A 17,018-nucleotide genomic window follows, 5' to 3' on the forward strand; every position below is an offset into this window, starting at 1 on the left:
TCATGTTTATGTTAAGGATTCGGAGCATAACGGGGTTGCCATCGAGTATACATTGGGGAGAGCAATAGGGCATGGAATCATCCAGATGATGGTAAGTGTGTGTGCCCGTTCGTGCACGTGCATGTTTATGTTAATCTGACTGCATTTAATGCCCCGATCGTGCACGAAAAATTTTGCCTAAAAGAATAGATCCCGTAAAAGGAAAGCTTTTATTTAAGTGAAAAGTTTCCATGTGGTAGCAACCTTTGCAAGTCCAAATTTTATCATAGTAAAATAAGGTTTGTGTAAAATATTACCCAAAATATTACCCAAGTTTCATCCATCATTTTGACTCTTTCTTTTGTAAAATTTGTTGATGATAAAAGTTTTTGGGGGAGGCTTTCCCACAAAGGCAGTGTAAGAAAGAATTTGTACGCTATACAAATAATGGGTTGAAAAATTATATCATCCATATTTTGTTTTTGGTAGAAAATATCATCCATATGGGGTCCACTGATTATTATGTGAGAAGTGCATAAAGGAATCTATACAAGCACGTGTATGTTTCTTTTTCCCAAAATTTTTAAGCGAAAAAAGTTCTCTATGGGGAGTATATCACCCACACTTAGACACAAAAGGGGGGGTGAAATGTTCACCCCCCCCCCCCCCCCATGATGTCAATATGTGTGCTCTCATTGACCCCATGCACGTGCTAGGGTCACATTCCTCCACATAGAACACCGACCACTTTTTTAAGTAGTAACAAAAGGGACATAAAAACAAAGGGGTTCCCCACAATGCCAGTGTTTGGAGGAATTTAAATCCCTTAACAATGACAACGCAGGTAGTGGTACATCCACATGAGACCCACATGGGTCTAAAGAAGGAGAAGGTATGAAAGTGTAGCCCCACATCTCATAATGTGAGATGATTCATGCAAGAATTTGCATTCTATGCTATGCTTCTTATTCCCATAAATAAAATATGGAAAATGTTGGGCACACTGCCAGCACCATAAACTAACGCCCACATGGGTCTAAAGAGGAGAAAGTGTTGTGGGGAAGTTGGATTGGAATCTTACAAGTAAAGCTCATTTATATTTATTTACAGTGAATGTCCTTAATAAAATTAGGGAAAAACTTCCCCACGACAACATTAGGGTCTCATATAAATGATACATTCTCTAGAACAACCATTGGTGTGACTTGCAGATTCCTCGAAATCCTCTTCCATAAAACTATAGATAATTAGTTTAAGGGGGAATGTTCTCTGTGCCGGGGGTGCAAACTGCCCCCAGACACATGGGGGTGGGCGCAATAACCACCCTGCCCCCTGAGTGGCAAGCCCATGTGTCTGGGCGCAGCCTGCGCTATGGCACAGAGAACATGAGCCCTTAGTTTAATTGTCAAATTATTATTGTCACAAGGATTAATGTTACTTCTTCAAACCTGACAATACACTTATTTTGTCACTTAAGCAGAAGATGTGTCAATTTTAATCATTGGATATAGAGAAAACATGGTCCGAAATAGACTAGCGTTGTCAATTTCAGAATCTAATTCAATGAAATTCTCTTCGTGTATTGGCATCTATCATCCTAATTTTGTGCATGAATAAATGATTTAAATAAAAAAACCACATAAAAATGGATAGTTGTCATCTGAATTATGAAAACATGACAAATACTTGGGAGTTGTGACACCGTTAACTACCCCTTTTTGTTAATAAAAATTTCAAACCCAAGAAAGGAACCTATTGCGTGTCCTTACCAAGTCTCAACTCTCAAAAATGACATGACATGAAATGAAATAAATTTATGAGAAAAGGTTGGACACACTTTAGATTTATTGTAAGCTAGCACCCATTGTGTCTATGTCTCTCTTCCTCCCCCGTCCCTATTGAAATGATCCCCTCTCTTCTTGTATGATATTCCATCGTGTGCCCCCATGGTTGATAGTGTGCCTATCCCTTTTTGAAGAAATTTTTTCTTAACCTTGTGGTCAAGGGATCATACAGCCATCAATGACCATATATCTCTACTCGTATTTATGAATGATCAATAATAACCCTCCCTCCCAAAAAGAGAAAGGATCAACTGTACATACCAACAGGTGAACTTACATCTCAGAGCCAATCACATTTTAATTTTGTTTTCATAAAAACCCCTCATCTCCTTGTAAATGACAAAAATAGGACAGATGGATGGCTCTCACATATACGTTCACCTGTTGGTACGTAAAGAGGAACCAAACTCTCACCCCCCACCCCCCCCCCCCCAAAAAAATAAATTTGTCCCATATTCCCTTGACTTTTGATCAAATTTCAGATCGATACGGATCAATGCCAGCAGTATCGGCCGTTGGGAGAAGAAATCGAAAGAGATCCCAATGGGAAAGGGAAACGTTTGTCTTTAAATCTCAGCTGATAATTCAAACATGATAACTACCAAGAGATGACTTCCAGAATAGAAAATAGAGAATCGAGAAAGACAAAGAAAGGGACGACTCTGGACTCTGAGAGACTGTCCTTAATAATAATCACTCGGAAGGGAATTAATGGTTGTCCGATTGAACTTAAAAAAAAAAAAAAGTCTCCGCCGCAAGGGAAGAATGTAAGGAGGTCAGCTAATCCATATTGTCTTGCAATAATGGCGAGAGAGAAGATCCATTCCAGATCCCTCTATAAGAAATCTTAAGAATGTTAGTTCCAATTACCAACTTCAACTTCCAATCCCATCAACTCTAATCTGGGATGGATTTATTGGAACTATCTACGTTCACAAATTTGATGATATCCTCTGTTTCTTTTTCCTTTTTTGTTTTATAAAACTTTCTATTCCAAAGAAATGCCAAGTTGCTCAAAATTTCTCTTACCTGGTCAGATAGCATTGTCTTTGCAGGTTTTGTAGTCTACTCTTTCTTGACAGAATATGTGAAAGGTAAATCATTGGATTCTACTGATTTATTGGATATCTTATGTGTCTTGTCTTCTTTTAAGTTTCAAAGCACAAGTTTACAGAGAGGCTAAAATTTTTGTTACATTGGTATTATGTGAAGCTCTGTTGGGAAAACTCTAGCTTGTGGTTACAAATTAAAGCTGACGACATCTGTGGATACCTAGGAGCTTTTATCAATCTTGCAGGTTAGGTTCTCCATCATGAAGAAGCTTTTTCTATGGAAGGCAATTCTGTGACTTGCGATATTGCATGCCAATGTGCACATATTCTTTGTGTAGATGATGATGATCCAGGAGGATTGTATTATAACTCTCATCTTGCTATAATATAACAGGAGTATTGTTACCCAGAAAGGCTCGGACAGCAAGTTGTTTCTAATCCATGTGCCTTACCTAAATGGGGGAGACAAAGTGGGTAGACATCAGGGCCTTTGCCAAATACGTACGCTTGCTCTGATATTTATGTTAAGTATCTGGACTATGGAGAGAATATACCCTGAAGGACGCATTGCGCGCTGTTGATGCTTCCACACACTCCCATTAGTACTCGTGTTGAAGCAAAGACCACACTCCCAGACAGAGAACTCTTCCCCTAAAAAAATTTAAAATGTTACTTAAATTTTTTCCTTATCCATGATCTTTTTACCTACAAACCCAATGATCAACCCTCCTGCTCCATTCAACACAAACAAAAGTTTCCGCTCTACACTCCATCAAACTCTATCGACGTAGAAATAGAGGTTAACCTATTCCAATAAGCACAACGTACTGAAGTAATGAGTCATATCTGGTACAAACTACATTTTAAGAAGTAAAGGGAGGAACAGATGTTGAGAATTGAGAAATAAACTCCGTAGATTTGCAGTTTGAATAGCACGAAGGATGTTAGTTGCATGCTTATCACCAGAAACAAATTGCAAATGGAAATGGTTGCCTTTAGTTGAGAATTGAGACATAAAAAAAGGGAATAACAAACTATAGCAGAGCAGGATTTGAGTATTGGGTCTCGCTAAGGAGAGAATCAAACAATCAGAGCATAGCATTAGAATAACATTAGAACATATGACCTTCAACATAATAACATAACAGAAGGCTTATTTAATAGCCTCCACAAACATTGAAAAGCATTCGCCAGCGAACAGCCGCCCAAAATTATTCAGAATTCAGAACCAGAGCACCACCTCTGGCAGCAGATACAGTATAAGAACTACTGAACTAGACAGACAAAAGAAAAGATAAAACTGTAAATAAGGGGCGGGGGGGACAAGAAAATTGTCCTGCGGAAAATATGCTCCCCATTAAAGAAAGAAAAATCTCAGATCCAACTATCCCACGTTACCCTAAGAGAGAATCCATTATTTCTCAACCAATCATTAGCTTGTTTTCTTCCATGAAGCTGTAAGTGGGTACCTCCAAGTTGTAGGGTGCAGGGCCCTTGCGTATCCTGCCAGATATGTCATAGTGGGATCCATGGCATGGGCAAAACCATCCACCAAAGTCCCCAGCATTCGGTAGAGGGATGCAACCCAAATGAGTACAGACACCAATGACAATGAGCCATTCTGGGTTCTTAACCCTAGCTGCATCCTCCTGAGGATCCCTCAGAGATCCCAAGTCAACACTGTTGGCCAGCTTGATATCATCGTCAGTTCGACGCCTGATAAACACCGGCTTTCCACGCCACTTGACAGTCACAGTTGTCCCCGGTTCAATGCTTGAGAGGTCAACCTCAAGGGAAGCAAGGGCTAGAACATCCTTGCTGGCAGACATACTCAGCACAAACTTGAGAATCAAAAGCCGGATCAGAGATGCATATACAAATCTCCCACCTGTCAAGACAAAGTAGGCAAATGCCCGCTTGCTAGGGTCACCGGGTGGGAACCGCTCATGGTTGTGATCATCATATGTAATCTTTGAGGATGGGTTCTTCACAGCAGCTACAGTGGCCGGAAGGTCAGATATCATCCCAAGATCATGTCTTGGAGCAAGCGATTCAGAAGAAAATCCTAGCATAGTAAAAAAAAAAAAACCACTAATCAAATTACCATCTATATTCTCCATGCATCAAAGGCAGTAAAATAATAGATTCCATCCTATAAAGCAAATAAGGAAGACATTGCAAATATTTTGGACTGGAATCTTCAACGGACAGGATGAGTAGGAAAACACATCACACCTGCACCTTCTTTAATTTTTTCAACTTCCATTCCCAACACATTTTAAGGTGTTTTTCCAAACAAATATTAGGTGTAACATCTGTGCACAACTTATGTTAGAATTCACAAAGCTGAAGAATCTGACACTCGACATGCAATTTAGATTACTTCCTATTATCAACAATCACTAACTTGACCTTTTCCTTTTTTTTTGGGGGGGGGGGGGGGGAGGAGAGACTGCTGTCTGTTTGCGTAGCGCCTGCACCAGCGTGGGGGCCAAAAAGAGCGCACACAGGGACATCAACACAGATGCGATTATTGATTTCAAGGGGGCAAGGTCGGTACTTTCACGTGCTCCTGTATCTGGGCACAGGAGCCACATGACCAGGTAGCATTCCTTTTTTTTTTTTGGGGGGGGGGGGGGGAATAAAATCAAATTAACTGGTACATTTTTCTAGAGCATCAATCATGTTGTAAGAGAGTATGAGCGAATGAATAGCAGGGGTGCAGCTACTAGCATCTCGTACACAGAAAGGACACCTTCTACCTCTTTGTTTACTTGCTGGTATAATAGTGTACCCAACTAGAGTTTTTTCCAACTAAATGGGACTAGCTACACAGATACCTTATTCTCACCACTTCTTCCCAAGTTGTTTTCCACCTATCACTTTTTTTTCCAACTCCCAGTCTACGTCATGTCACTCTTATCAGTGGTACTAAATTGTGATGCAGTCCTTAAACATTAATTCCCAAATCAAGACTTAAAGGTCAAATAGGCTGGCTGACAGGGCCAGGTATAAGGACGATAACTTGGAAACTTGGAACTGTTAAAGAAGTCAACAGTGAATAGAAGGGATTCAATGGAACATACCAAAAGATAAAACAAAGAATTCAGATTTGCATTGATTAAAGAAAATCAGAAGAGCAAGCAATCAGAATAAGAAGAAAATCATAACAGAGAAGACAGGTCTGATTATGACATTAGAATGTACACCTAAAATTCTAAATACTGAAACAGAATAGTAGAATACCATGTTCAGAAAAAGTTTATCTATTAACAGAATATCGCATAAAGCAGTTTACTTTTCCATCAAATCGTGTGGGCCAAGCCAATGTCCCGTACACGCTTTTATAAGAATGCTATAATTGATATCAGCATGTACTCTATAGATGGTAGATTGAATGAATGAAAATTTTGATTTGGATTAACAGTTACTGTGAGAGCACGAGACCAGGTCGACTGAAGTTCCATCCTCCTTCCCAGTTTGGGTTTCCTCCTAATAATCTTTCACTCTTCATGTCTGATTCCCTTGATTAAGCCTCTTTTAATCATCATATTATCTTCTTCTTCCCTGTTTATTTTCTTATCGGCGTGTCTCTCTGTTCTTCATGTGGTTTGGGAACCAATAGGGATCTGTAGAACTTACTGGTTGTAAGCCTGATTGATCTGAAACTTTGGGGTTAACATCAATACACTTGGGCGATCTAACACCTAAGATCTTATCTCCCAAATCAACCCCAATGTGAGAACCATAAGCTGCAACTAGGCTGGTTCTAAGTTTTTCTGCCAGATACAATTTCAGTCGATTTTTATTTAAATAAAGCATTGTTTCCAATAAGACTGTTTCCTACTTTTTTTTTCCCGCTGGTTTGGATCCTTGATTGAGAGGTTGGATCATTCGCAGAACCTACCTATCACTGGTTTGCATCCATCAAAGGTAGAAGAAGACCCTGTTTGTAACTGTACACAAGACCCTGATAGAAAGATATTACATTGAAGTCCCCTTCTAAGTGTGTTCTTTTTTATCACAATCCTAATTTTAATTTCCAAAAAAGCCCTTCATTTCAAAGTTTTAAATTCAGCTTGGTCCTTCCACTTTTTATTTTACATAAAAGGTGCTGAACTCTTCTCAGAATTTACGAAATTGCAACTGTTCCTACATATTTGGAATTTAGTCACTTTGGGTGACTTACATCAGGGTTTTGGAACCCTAGGTTGCATTGGAAACTCTCCTTTTCTCTCCTGCGTATCTCTAGTTCTCTATTTTATTTTATTTTTTCTTGATTCTGTTCCTTTCTTTTCAGTTTTTAATTCTGAATATATGATCTTAGTTTTAGTTCATGTACTGGTTTCAAAATTGGATCTTTCATTAGTTTGTTGGAGTACTGCTGCAACTATGATTCTTCAATTTCGGAACTCAGAATCTGTTTTCTACATCTAGTTTCTAGTTCTGCACCGTAATCTTATTCCTGATGTTAGTTCTATTTCAAAATCAGATTTTGGCATCAAATCTTGAAAGTACTGATTCAAGATTTCTCAAATCTTCAGTTTGCTAATTCCGACTCCTATTTTGATTTCTGATTATTCAATTACTACTCATTCTTCACTGCTATTCATCAGTAGTGGCTATTCTGAATATTTTAATGCTGCCACGAAATCCTGGAATTCTGGATTTCTAATCTAGAATCCTAATCACATCAGGATCCTATCAAATTTCAGAATCTGCCCATTAAGTTCAGACCAAACATGACGGGATTACCTATCCAGTCAAGACCAACCTTCAACCAGAAAATTTTCCCATCAGATCTATTGGCCTTCTGATATTTGACTTCTCTCAATTCTGGTTTATTTTCTTATCCCGCGATCCTTGAAAATACATGATTTTCTAAACCTTAATCTCTAAGGGTCTGTATGGTAACCTTCCAAAAAATCGTTTCTGGGGCAGAAATGAAATAGATCCTGTATGTGTTGCCCAATCTGTTTTACTGTTTTTTCAAAACGAACCGGGTAATAGAAATGGTTGTTCTGGCATGGTTTTGAGAAACACCAAAAAGAAGCTCCGAAAAAACAGGAACACAAACTGAAAGAAAAAATATGCACAATACAGACTAGATAATCATGAATCACCTCCACCTCCACTGCCACCACCTCCACCACGACAAAATGGAAAAAATTCTTCTCTTAATTTACAATACATGCATGTTTCTTTTTCTTCTTTTTTTTTTTCTAGTGGCAGAAACAAATTTTTTTCCAGTTTTACCATACAGACTTTGTTGATACAAAATTACTCCAAAATCACAGAAACACACAACCAAAAAAACATAAAATAAAAATACTGTTTCTGAAACAGAAACAGTATTTTGGAACAGAAACGTTGTCATACAGACCCTAAGTAGACAGAATCCCATTAGTTGCAGATAAATGGCAAAAAATAGAGAATTCATTAATTCAGAATATAGGCTTTTAAAAGGAGAAATTCAAGAATCTCATTCAAATGTCATTGCAATTAAAAAAACTAGAAGCACTTTATAATTAGACCAGGGAGGTTGGGAGGAAACCAATTTCTCTATGCTTTTGAAGCAGGCACTTAATATCAGTATGTTTTCAAGGGAGAATTCAATAAAAACCTGCTGAAGAAAAAACCCTAAGGACACAGTAAGTGCTTAGGATCTGACAGTGTAATCAAGTAAATAGCATGAAGAAATGCATAATCAATAGAAAATCAACTGATAACTTAAAATCAGCAACAAGAATTCAAGAATCTGGCCAGAAACTAAAAACTCTTGTCAAGGAGAGCAACTGAAAGTAGTAAAAATATTGAAGACAGCAGCCAAGGTTCAATTAGCAGTAACAGCAACATCAAATAGCATAGAACAGCCTAGACATAGTGCTGCAGGAGCATCTGCACAGGAATCTGGTGGCTTGATCCTTATTTATCAGTTCTTAGATTGGGGTTTCCAGCAAAGAAGTAATCTGTGTTGAGCTGCATTCTATTGTTTTTAAATTATAGGGGGGTTTGTAATTTTTCATTAAGAAGCGGTTAGTCTTGGGTCCCAGGGTAGACTCTTTAATTAAATTAAGCATTGGGCGAGGGGATTCTGGAAAAGTCACAGATATGTTAAACCTACTTCAAGACATTAGCAGGGCGTGGAGATTAATTGATTTGGGTTGGCACTCTATCCCCCCCCCCCCACAAACATCTGTTTTCCTTTCTTTGTTTCTAGGTTCATTACAGAAGGTTATTTTTGGGTTTGTAACAGCTAGTTGCTGAAGGAATCCCAGCAGGAAACATCAGTAAGGGTGCTGTCTCATTCAATCCTCAAATTACGGGCATAAAACTGAGCCAAAAGTTGCATCTACAGGTTCCATTAACTCCTATTACTAACAGAAACTGGATGGAGTTGATAAGTGTAGGTCCTTGGCCATATCTTCATCTCTCTTCTCCCATGTGAGCTGATGAACTGCTAATAGCCTGGCTGATGAAGTCTGGTATGTGTAGGTACATCGGATTTGTATCTAGTGCCTATCCAGACTGATCTTGCACTTCTAAAAAGCATAACATAGTAAAGTAAAATTTTTAGGGGGGGGGGGGTGGAGGAGACTCAAAATAATGAGTGTCCTTCCAAACAATTCTGCTTAAAAAAATCATTAAAATGATCAATACAGTGAGTGATCGTTGTCAGGTTCTTAAAAACAATGACTATGAGAGATTCATGGACAAATTCAGAGGCCCAATGCAGTTGCCACATTGAAGCAGGAGTAAATCAGAAAAAGGAAGAAAGAAGGGAGAGGCTCTTTTTTTTCCACTTTGTTTGTCTCTTTATCGGGGCCTTTTGATCTTAAAGGGCCAACCAATTAGTAAGTTGCTCGGGTCTTTCCGAACCAGGCAAAGGGTGCGGAGTTGGAGTTGGGTCGAAGGCAGCAAACTAAAAACGGAGTATAGTCTTAATAAATTGTTTGGGAGGTGGTGAGCGAAGGATTCAAGATGAATAGATGCACGTCGCACAAAAAGTATCTTAAAACAGCAAAACTGAAAGGTAGAGAACTTTGCTTCGGCTTGTGCATAGAACTAAACAGATCCAGAACTATTTCGGGAAAAAAAATAACAAAGTTCTGCACACACCACTGCCATTACCAGCTTAAGAACATTTCAGATAGCGCATTCGGAAACTTATTTTTTTGGGGGGGCAAGCAAACATAGCAATTAATTCCACCATAATACTCTCTTTGTTTCCATCGTGCCTAATACATGATGTTCGCAAAATCCAAGGGGTAACAATCTAAGAAATGCAAAACGAAAACAAACAGCAACAATAGATGAAATATAGTATGTCCACAGATCATCCGTTGTGTTCGTCAAACTTCCTATTCCCATCCTCACATATCAAGCATAGATCCACATCGAAACCAAATCGTGAGTCTTGGCAAGGTAAAAAATTTATATATTTAAAGATCCAATTATTGCAAAATTTCAAAACTGAAAAACAAGAATGTTACAAAACCGATTAATTAATGAAACCCTAAATCCAGTGAGGAGAATAAGAGGGAAAGAACATTGGGAAGGGACACCTGACCTCTAACCGCGTCACGAAAGGCCGATCTAAAGTAAGGATCATGAGGAGAATAGATCGGTCTAGAATCATCCGAGGCGGTATCCCCGCCCATCAAATTCCTGCAGAGGACCGTCGAAGCGGTCTGGTTCGGCCGCCATGAAAGAGATGAGAGTCTCCTCCCTGCAACCCTCAACATCTTCACCTGCTCTTTCTAGGGTTTCACCGCTTCGTCCCTTCGCTGGAGAGGGCAATTAACTTTACGCCTGTAAATCCAACCAACCTCGCGATGGATAGGGGAAGAAGATGTCCAAGAGGAGTAAAACGAGGAAAATGCAAAATATAAATCCTCGGAGGAGAGAGAGAGAGAGTCACCCGGATGAAGAGTTGAAATAATGTTGTCAACGACTTGGACGGCTGAAAAAGGATATAAGATCTCTAGTCAATGGTTACGATTTGATTCTTTCAATGAACGGTCGATATGGGGGAATGAGCTGATGAGGAAGCAAGGGCCTATAACATTCTTGCTTGCGTAGCCAACTTATGGTAACAGTACTCCGCAGGGGATGATTAGACCACGCGTGAGAATCCACGCATGTGACGCCCTAAGGAAAGCATTCCGTGCCTTTTTCAAGATGGTGCATCCAGCTCCAGGCCGAGAGGATAAATGTGAGACCTCACAACCGTTGATCACAACTGGATTGAATCCTATGTCCGGCTGCGTGCTACGCCTTCTTGTGTGTCTCTCTCTTCCCATGATAGGGGAATATATGAGACATTCACAACCGTTGATCAGACCTGGATTGAGTTCTATCTCCGGCTACAGTATTCTTTTTCTCATCATTTTTCAAAAAAAAAAGGATCACATCGGTTGAACTGAGTACAACCATAGTTAACAAAAACGAAAACAACAAAAAGATAAAAAACGGAGCGTACGGATTTTAAACAGTAAAAATTTTCAAACGGACAGTATACTTAAAAAAAAAAAAACAATACCATTCTCATAAAAAATGAAGAATTTTTACTTGTTTGAAAACAACTGTAAACAGCTATATTACACAATCAATTGTAAGTTCCAAGATATGATCCATTATCAATTCTCAATTCATATACCAAAATGTATAAAGTTTTGTTGAGCAATGTGGCTTGGCTATGGTGTTGCTCATTATTGTCAATATAGCCAACACACTCATGGAGTTGATGCATGTTCAATTAAAGTTGGGAGTCATCATTTTAAAAATCCTTTTCAATAGATGCATTAGTTTGTAGCTCGATTTCGGAGTTTGTGCATTGACCTTGAGTCGAAGATGATATTAAGTGAAATGTAGCCTTTCAAGTCATCTTTAAGTTGACGAAAGAGTTAGGTCAATCGGAGTTCGAGAGAGAGAGATGGCCAGTTAAGCGAGTCAGTGCAGACGACAAGCAATACTGCATAAAAATGCCAAAAAAAAAAAAATCAAATGGAAATGTTTGTCGTTTGTCCTTTTTTCCCATATGTTTGGGAAACAAGTGACAAAACACGTTTAAACGGTGAAATGGAAAGCATATTTGCTAATAGTGAGCACAACAATATGTATTTAATGGGCTCATGTTCTCTGTGCCGCAGCGCAGGCTGCGCTCAAACACATGGGACTGCTACTCAGGGGGGCACGGTGGTTATTGCGCCCACCCTCATGTGTCTGGGCGTAGCCTGCGGCCCCAGCACAAAGAACATTCTCCCATATTAATTAATAAAAGAGAAAACTTTGTCAAGAAATATGTGTGTTGCGCCCAATCATAAAGGGGGACAAAATGATCACCCCGCTCCCCATGTAAGGCGAAAATGCCATCCTTATCGATGTTTCATGCGCTCCCATTGGCCCTGACACAAAATGCATTTTCATATTTAATTTAGAGTGACTGTGAGAAGGAAGCATACAATGACAGCTTGTACTTCTTTTTTCTGAATGAAATTTTTAGAAGGAATCTTTAGTCTAGCAAAGTGTTACCATATGAAAGAGTGATGTAGCAATTTCAATTGAATGGATATCTATAAAATTATTTAGATTAGTCACAGGCCAAATTTCAAGGATAACTTCAGTGATATACACTCTCATTATTGGCAGATTCTTTGTAATTTTAACTATATATCTATTTTGTGTCCTTGGCTCCTGCTTCCATGGTATGGAAGTTAAATCCTAAATGGTAAAAAGGTTGGCACACCACCGGCATACCATGAACTAGAGTCTATCTGTCGTGTCTCTCTTTTCCCTTCTGAAATGACCATTGCCTCTCTTGTATGATGTCTTATTGTCTTGTCCCTTGTCCTTATTGGTGCCTCCTGATAGCTTCAAGCATGTGGGCGGTGTACCTATCCCTCTCCCATACTAAACAATAGATTGGAGAACCATTCTCTGGCATAAAAGAAGGTTTTATGCATGGCAAGCCACTAAAATCATTTCATGTGAAGAAGAGAAAAATAGAAAGATAAGTTGCTAGCATACCCCACCCCTCATCACATCCTAATACTAAGGTACGCCACCTTCTTCAAGTAAACGAATCCACGATCTAGATATATCATAATCATGAGATTGAATTCAAGAAACAACCTGCCAACTCCGGAGTGAAACCGTTGTTTTGAGGAAAATACTAAAACTCTGTAAGGGTTTGTGAACATTCTAATATGATAGAAGAAAACTTTCTCCATAATAATATGTAGGGAGAGGGATGGGTATGCTAGCGGTACAGTATAAGCTAGCACGCTATGTATCTCTCTCTTTTTCCTCCTCGTTGAAATGACTCCCTCAAAAGGAGAAAGAGAGAGATAGACACATAGGGTGTTAACTTACAATATAACGCTAGCATAACCAGCCTTTTTCGTAATATGCACAATGAACCTAGTTTAGCACTTTTATGAATGAAAAACACCACTACCACTCCCAAGTCAAATATTTAACACGCCACATTTTGTCAATGATCGAACACTTTCTAAGTTAGTACTCTTACTGAGCATCCTCCGAAGACTTCCCCCTACCCAAACCAAAAAATAAAGAAAAAGGGCATGGGTCATTGAGCAAGTAAAAAAGAGCTCACCAATAAGGTGTGATATGGTTTCATATATAATATATAGGAGAATAATAATGTCATTTCAGGTGAAGATACAAACATTTTGACATGCAAGTACATATTCTACATCATTGGATCACTAGGCACACGCTGCACACATACACACTTTGATATGCAAAGACATGCTCCACATAATAGGATCATTAGGATTAATCGTTTGGATTAACAGGTAAGGAGGTTGTATCATTATTTGTATCTTGAGGGGCAATTTCGTCCCGTTAAAACAGTCTTGGCTTTATTACTTGCAGAACCGTAGGAGGTGAGCTTGCTGAATGCAGTGTTGAGCTTCAATACAGAGAGAGAGAGCGTTTCATCACTCATCAGTGTTTGAGATAGAGATAGCGGTTTGTGGGCTCTATGGATCCCGATGCCTTCTCGGCGAGTCTGTTCAAATGGGACCCAAGAGGGGCGACTGCACCATCCCAACGGTTGCTGGAAGCGGTGGCTGCAACTCCGACGACGTACGTCACAAGCACAAGGCCGCCAAGGGATATAGGAGGACTAGACGTGTTGTTCCAGGCATACGGCGTCCGATACTACACGGCAGCGAAGATAGCGGAGCTAGGGTTCACGGTGAGCACACTGGTAGACATGAAAGAGGAAGAGCTGGACGAGATGATGAGCAGCCTCTCACAGATCTTCCGGTGGGACCTCCTTGTTGGTGAGAGGTATGGCATTAAGGCAGCCGTCAGGGCCGAGCGTCGACGCCTCTTAGTCGAAGATGAAGAATCTCGGCAGCGTCGCCACCACTTCCTCCTCCCACCCGACGCTACCAACGTCGCTCTCGATGCACTCTCGCAGGAAGGTTTTTATGCACCAACCTTAAAACACTACTTACTTAACAGTCTCAAATCAAACTAACAAAATATAAATTTTTGTCTAGCTATCAGTTTTTGCAACTCACTTTAGGTTTTGTAGTCGAATATAAAGTAAGGTGACGTTAGTATCAATTAGCTTGTACTGACGGTGCCGATGATGATGATGGCAACGAAGCAAATAATTAGGATTGTCGGAGGAGCCAGTGCAACAAGAGAAGGAGGCTATGGGGAGTGGTGGAGGAGGAGGAGGAGGAGGAGTTACATCAGCGTGGGAGGCAGCGGAGAAGAAGAAGAAGCAGCGACGAAAAAAGAAGGTGACGTGGACGAAGAGCACTTGCACTACTGGGGATGAAGAAGAAGATGGGGAAGAGGAGGGCGACGGTGGGGAATATGAGGAGGAGGAGAAAGGCAGAGTAGAGAGGCAACGGGAGCACCCGTTCATCGTGACAGAACCAGGAGAGGTGGCACGGGGGAAGAAGAACGGCATCGATTATCTCTTCCATCTATACGAACAGTGCCGTGATTTCTTGATCCATGTTCAGAACATCTCCAGGGAACGTGGCGAGAAATGCCCTACCAAGGTAACAACAACAACCAATCCTACTCTCTCTATTCCACTATTCATCCTTTCTCCCTCCCTCCGTCCCTCCCTTCCTTCCTCTTGGCTGGTTCCATTAACGTAACGTAACGTAAACTTCCATTCCCCTTCCCAATTGAGGGGGAGACACTAAGACCTGCCAAAAAAAAAAAAAAAAAAAAAATTTAATTAATTAATTAATTATCCTAATAAAAATGATAAAAGGAATCTGTTAAGGATGGCAATCTCGTAAATGAATGGTAGTTAAAAAGGGTGTCTTTGTAAAATGGGAGATAGGTTGGCAGGCATCCTGTGACACGCTGCCCCTGAGGTCCTGACACCATAACGTGTCGTATCCTCACTGGTAAAGAGTAGTTTCTTCAATCTTCTCTCTCTCCTCTTCTTTCTACACAGTACACAGTCTCTACAGTCTCCTGGCCTGGTTTCTGATTCCGAACCCCTGCAGCTGCACCCCCTGCACTACTGCAGCTTGACCGTCATGCCTCTCTATTGGCTTAGGACCCTAGTAAGCTCAGTTCACAATTTTGGGCTGGGCTTTGTCTGGACGAGTCAATAATCCCAAACCCGCTGCTTGGACAGCCTGGCTCCTGCAGTCAAGCTCAAGCTCTCTTTTAACAGTGTTCCTGAAGCTTGGCTGGTTCTGCTCTGGCCGTTCTTGTCCTGTTCTGGGACCAGCCATTGTTGACAACATATAACCCCTGATTTGATTGCAGTATAAAAAAGTTTTATCTGACATTTGATTAGACTGTAACGTCACAGTCCAGTAATGAGATTAGTATTGAATATAAAAATAGTATGTTTTGATTTTATTTTATTTTTTTTAAATTTTTTTTGCCAAACAATGTTGTTGTAGGTGACGAACCAGGTGTTCAGATATGCGAAGAAGGCAGGAGCAACCTACATCAACAAGCCGAAAATGAGGCACTACGTGCACTGCTACGCATTGCATTGCCTGGACGAAGAGGCATCGAACGCACTGAGGAGAGCATTCAAGGAGAAAGGAGAGAATGTGGGAGCCTGGAGGCAAGCTTGCTATCAACCCCTCGTCGCCATGGCAGCCCGTCATGGTTGGGATATCGACTCCATCTTCAACTCTCACCCTCGCCTCTCCATCTGGTACGTCCCCACCAAGCTTCGTCAGCTCTGCCATGCTGACCGCAATATTGCCACTGCCACCGCTACCTCTGCTGCTGCTGCTCTTGCTGGGGCTACCCCCACCTGTACTGCTCACCACCCTTCCTTCTAGTTCTAATCATCAATCAAGCTTGCCCGACCCCAAATATTGGCCTATTATGTATTTTGAAAAAGCTTTGGAGGTACCTGGCACAAGTGAAGGATAGATTTGTGTAAGAATTAGGCAGACAGAGCCTTAATGTTGTTGATATCTCACGTACTAATATGTAACTTGGAATTTTGGGCAACAGCTCTGTGATAGTTTGAAATTATTCCTTGAATCTGATTCTGATCATCACGTAAATGAGGGACAGAGAGAGAAAGTAAAGCTGTGTTTGATATACATACTTGCAACTTGCAGTAGATTCATAGTTTAAAACACATTACGAAGCAATAAAAATAGAGAAGAATCGGATTTCAGAATGTATTCTAAACCTAAAATCTTTACTAAAAACACCTACCAAACACAAACAAGAATAGAAAATAGTTTTCCGTCCGAGAGTGTGTTACCTACGCCAGCATAGGGAGGAGAGAGATAAATTCATGGGAGTGCGTGTAAGCCAAACTCCCGAACAGCTCTTTTTCCCAACAAAAACTTGACAAAAAATGTATTCAACTCTAAAGATTGGGTCCCCATTCCCAAATCCAGATTCGTAGAGGGCACACCCCTGCAACCACTAGGTCATAATGGAACAATCTTACCATTGCACCGAGGTCTACCCTCTGAGGAAACTGGAGGAACAGACTTAAATCTCTAAGAAAATAGAAATAGGACTCTTTGTTCAACACTCGGCGTTACATTTTATCATCACCACCAGTCCATTGGAAGGCATTTATATCAAAGCTATATGTTGAAGACTAGAAGGAGAAGCTGTATTTAACCAATCGGCGTCGATTTTATCT

General features: G+C 40.3%; 2 protein-coding genes across 2 annotated transcripts in view; one reads left to right on the forward strand and one right to left on the reverse strand.

Moving 5' to 3' along the window:
- Positions 1-10,768, reverse strand: part of LOC122670614 (cytochrome b-c1 complex subunit Rieske, mitochondrial-like) — a 30,741-nt gene extending 19,973 nt beyond the window's left edge. The window contains exons 1-2 of the mRNA XM_043867555.1: positions 10,446-10,768; positions 4,200-4,940 (exon numbers count right to left, since the gene is read on the reverse strand). Of these exons, the coding sequence (XP_043723490.1) occupies positions 4,297-4,940; positions 10,446-10,620 (819 nt within the window). The 5' untranslated portion in view covers positions 10,621-10,768 and the 3' untranslated portion in view covers positions 4,200-4,296. The remainder of the gene's footprint in view (positions 1-4,199; positions 4,941-10,445) is intronic.
- A 3,036-nt stretch (positions 10,769-13,804) lies between these two features.
- Positions 13,805-16,206, forward strand: LOC122671624 (floricaula/leafy homolog). The gene is made up of 3 exons (XM_043868960.1): positions 13,805-14,331; positions 14,531-14,925; positions 15,796-16,206. Exons 1-3 carry the CDS (start codon positions 13,884-13,886, stop codon positions 16,186-16,188), a joined length of 1,236 nt encoding a protein of 411 aa, XP_043724895.1. The 5' UTR covers positions 13,805-13,883; the 3' UTR covers positions 16,189-16,206.
- Positions 16,207-17,018: the final 812 nt, after the last annotated feature.

This window comes from Telopea speciosissima, chromosome 8, assembly GCF_018873765.1.
Source record: "Telopea speciosissima isolate NSW1024214 ecotype Mountain lineage chromosome 8, Tspe_v1, whole genome shotgun sequence".
Lineage (NCBI taxonomy): Eukaryota > Viridiplantae > Streptophyta > Magnoliopsida > Proteales > Proteaceae > Telopea > Telopea speciosissima.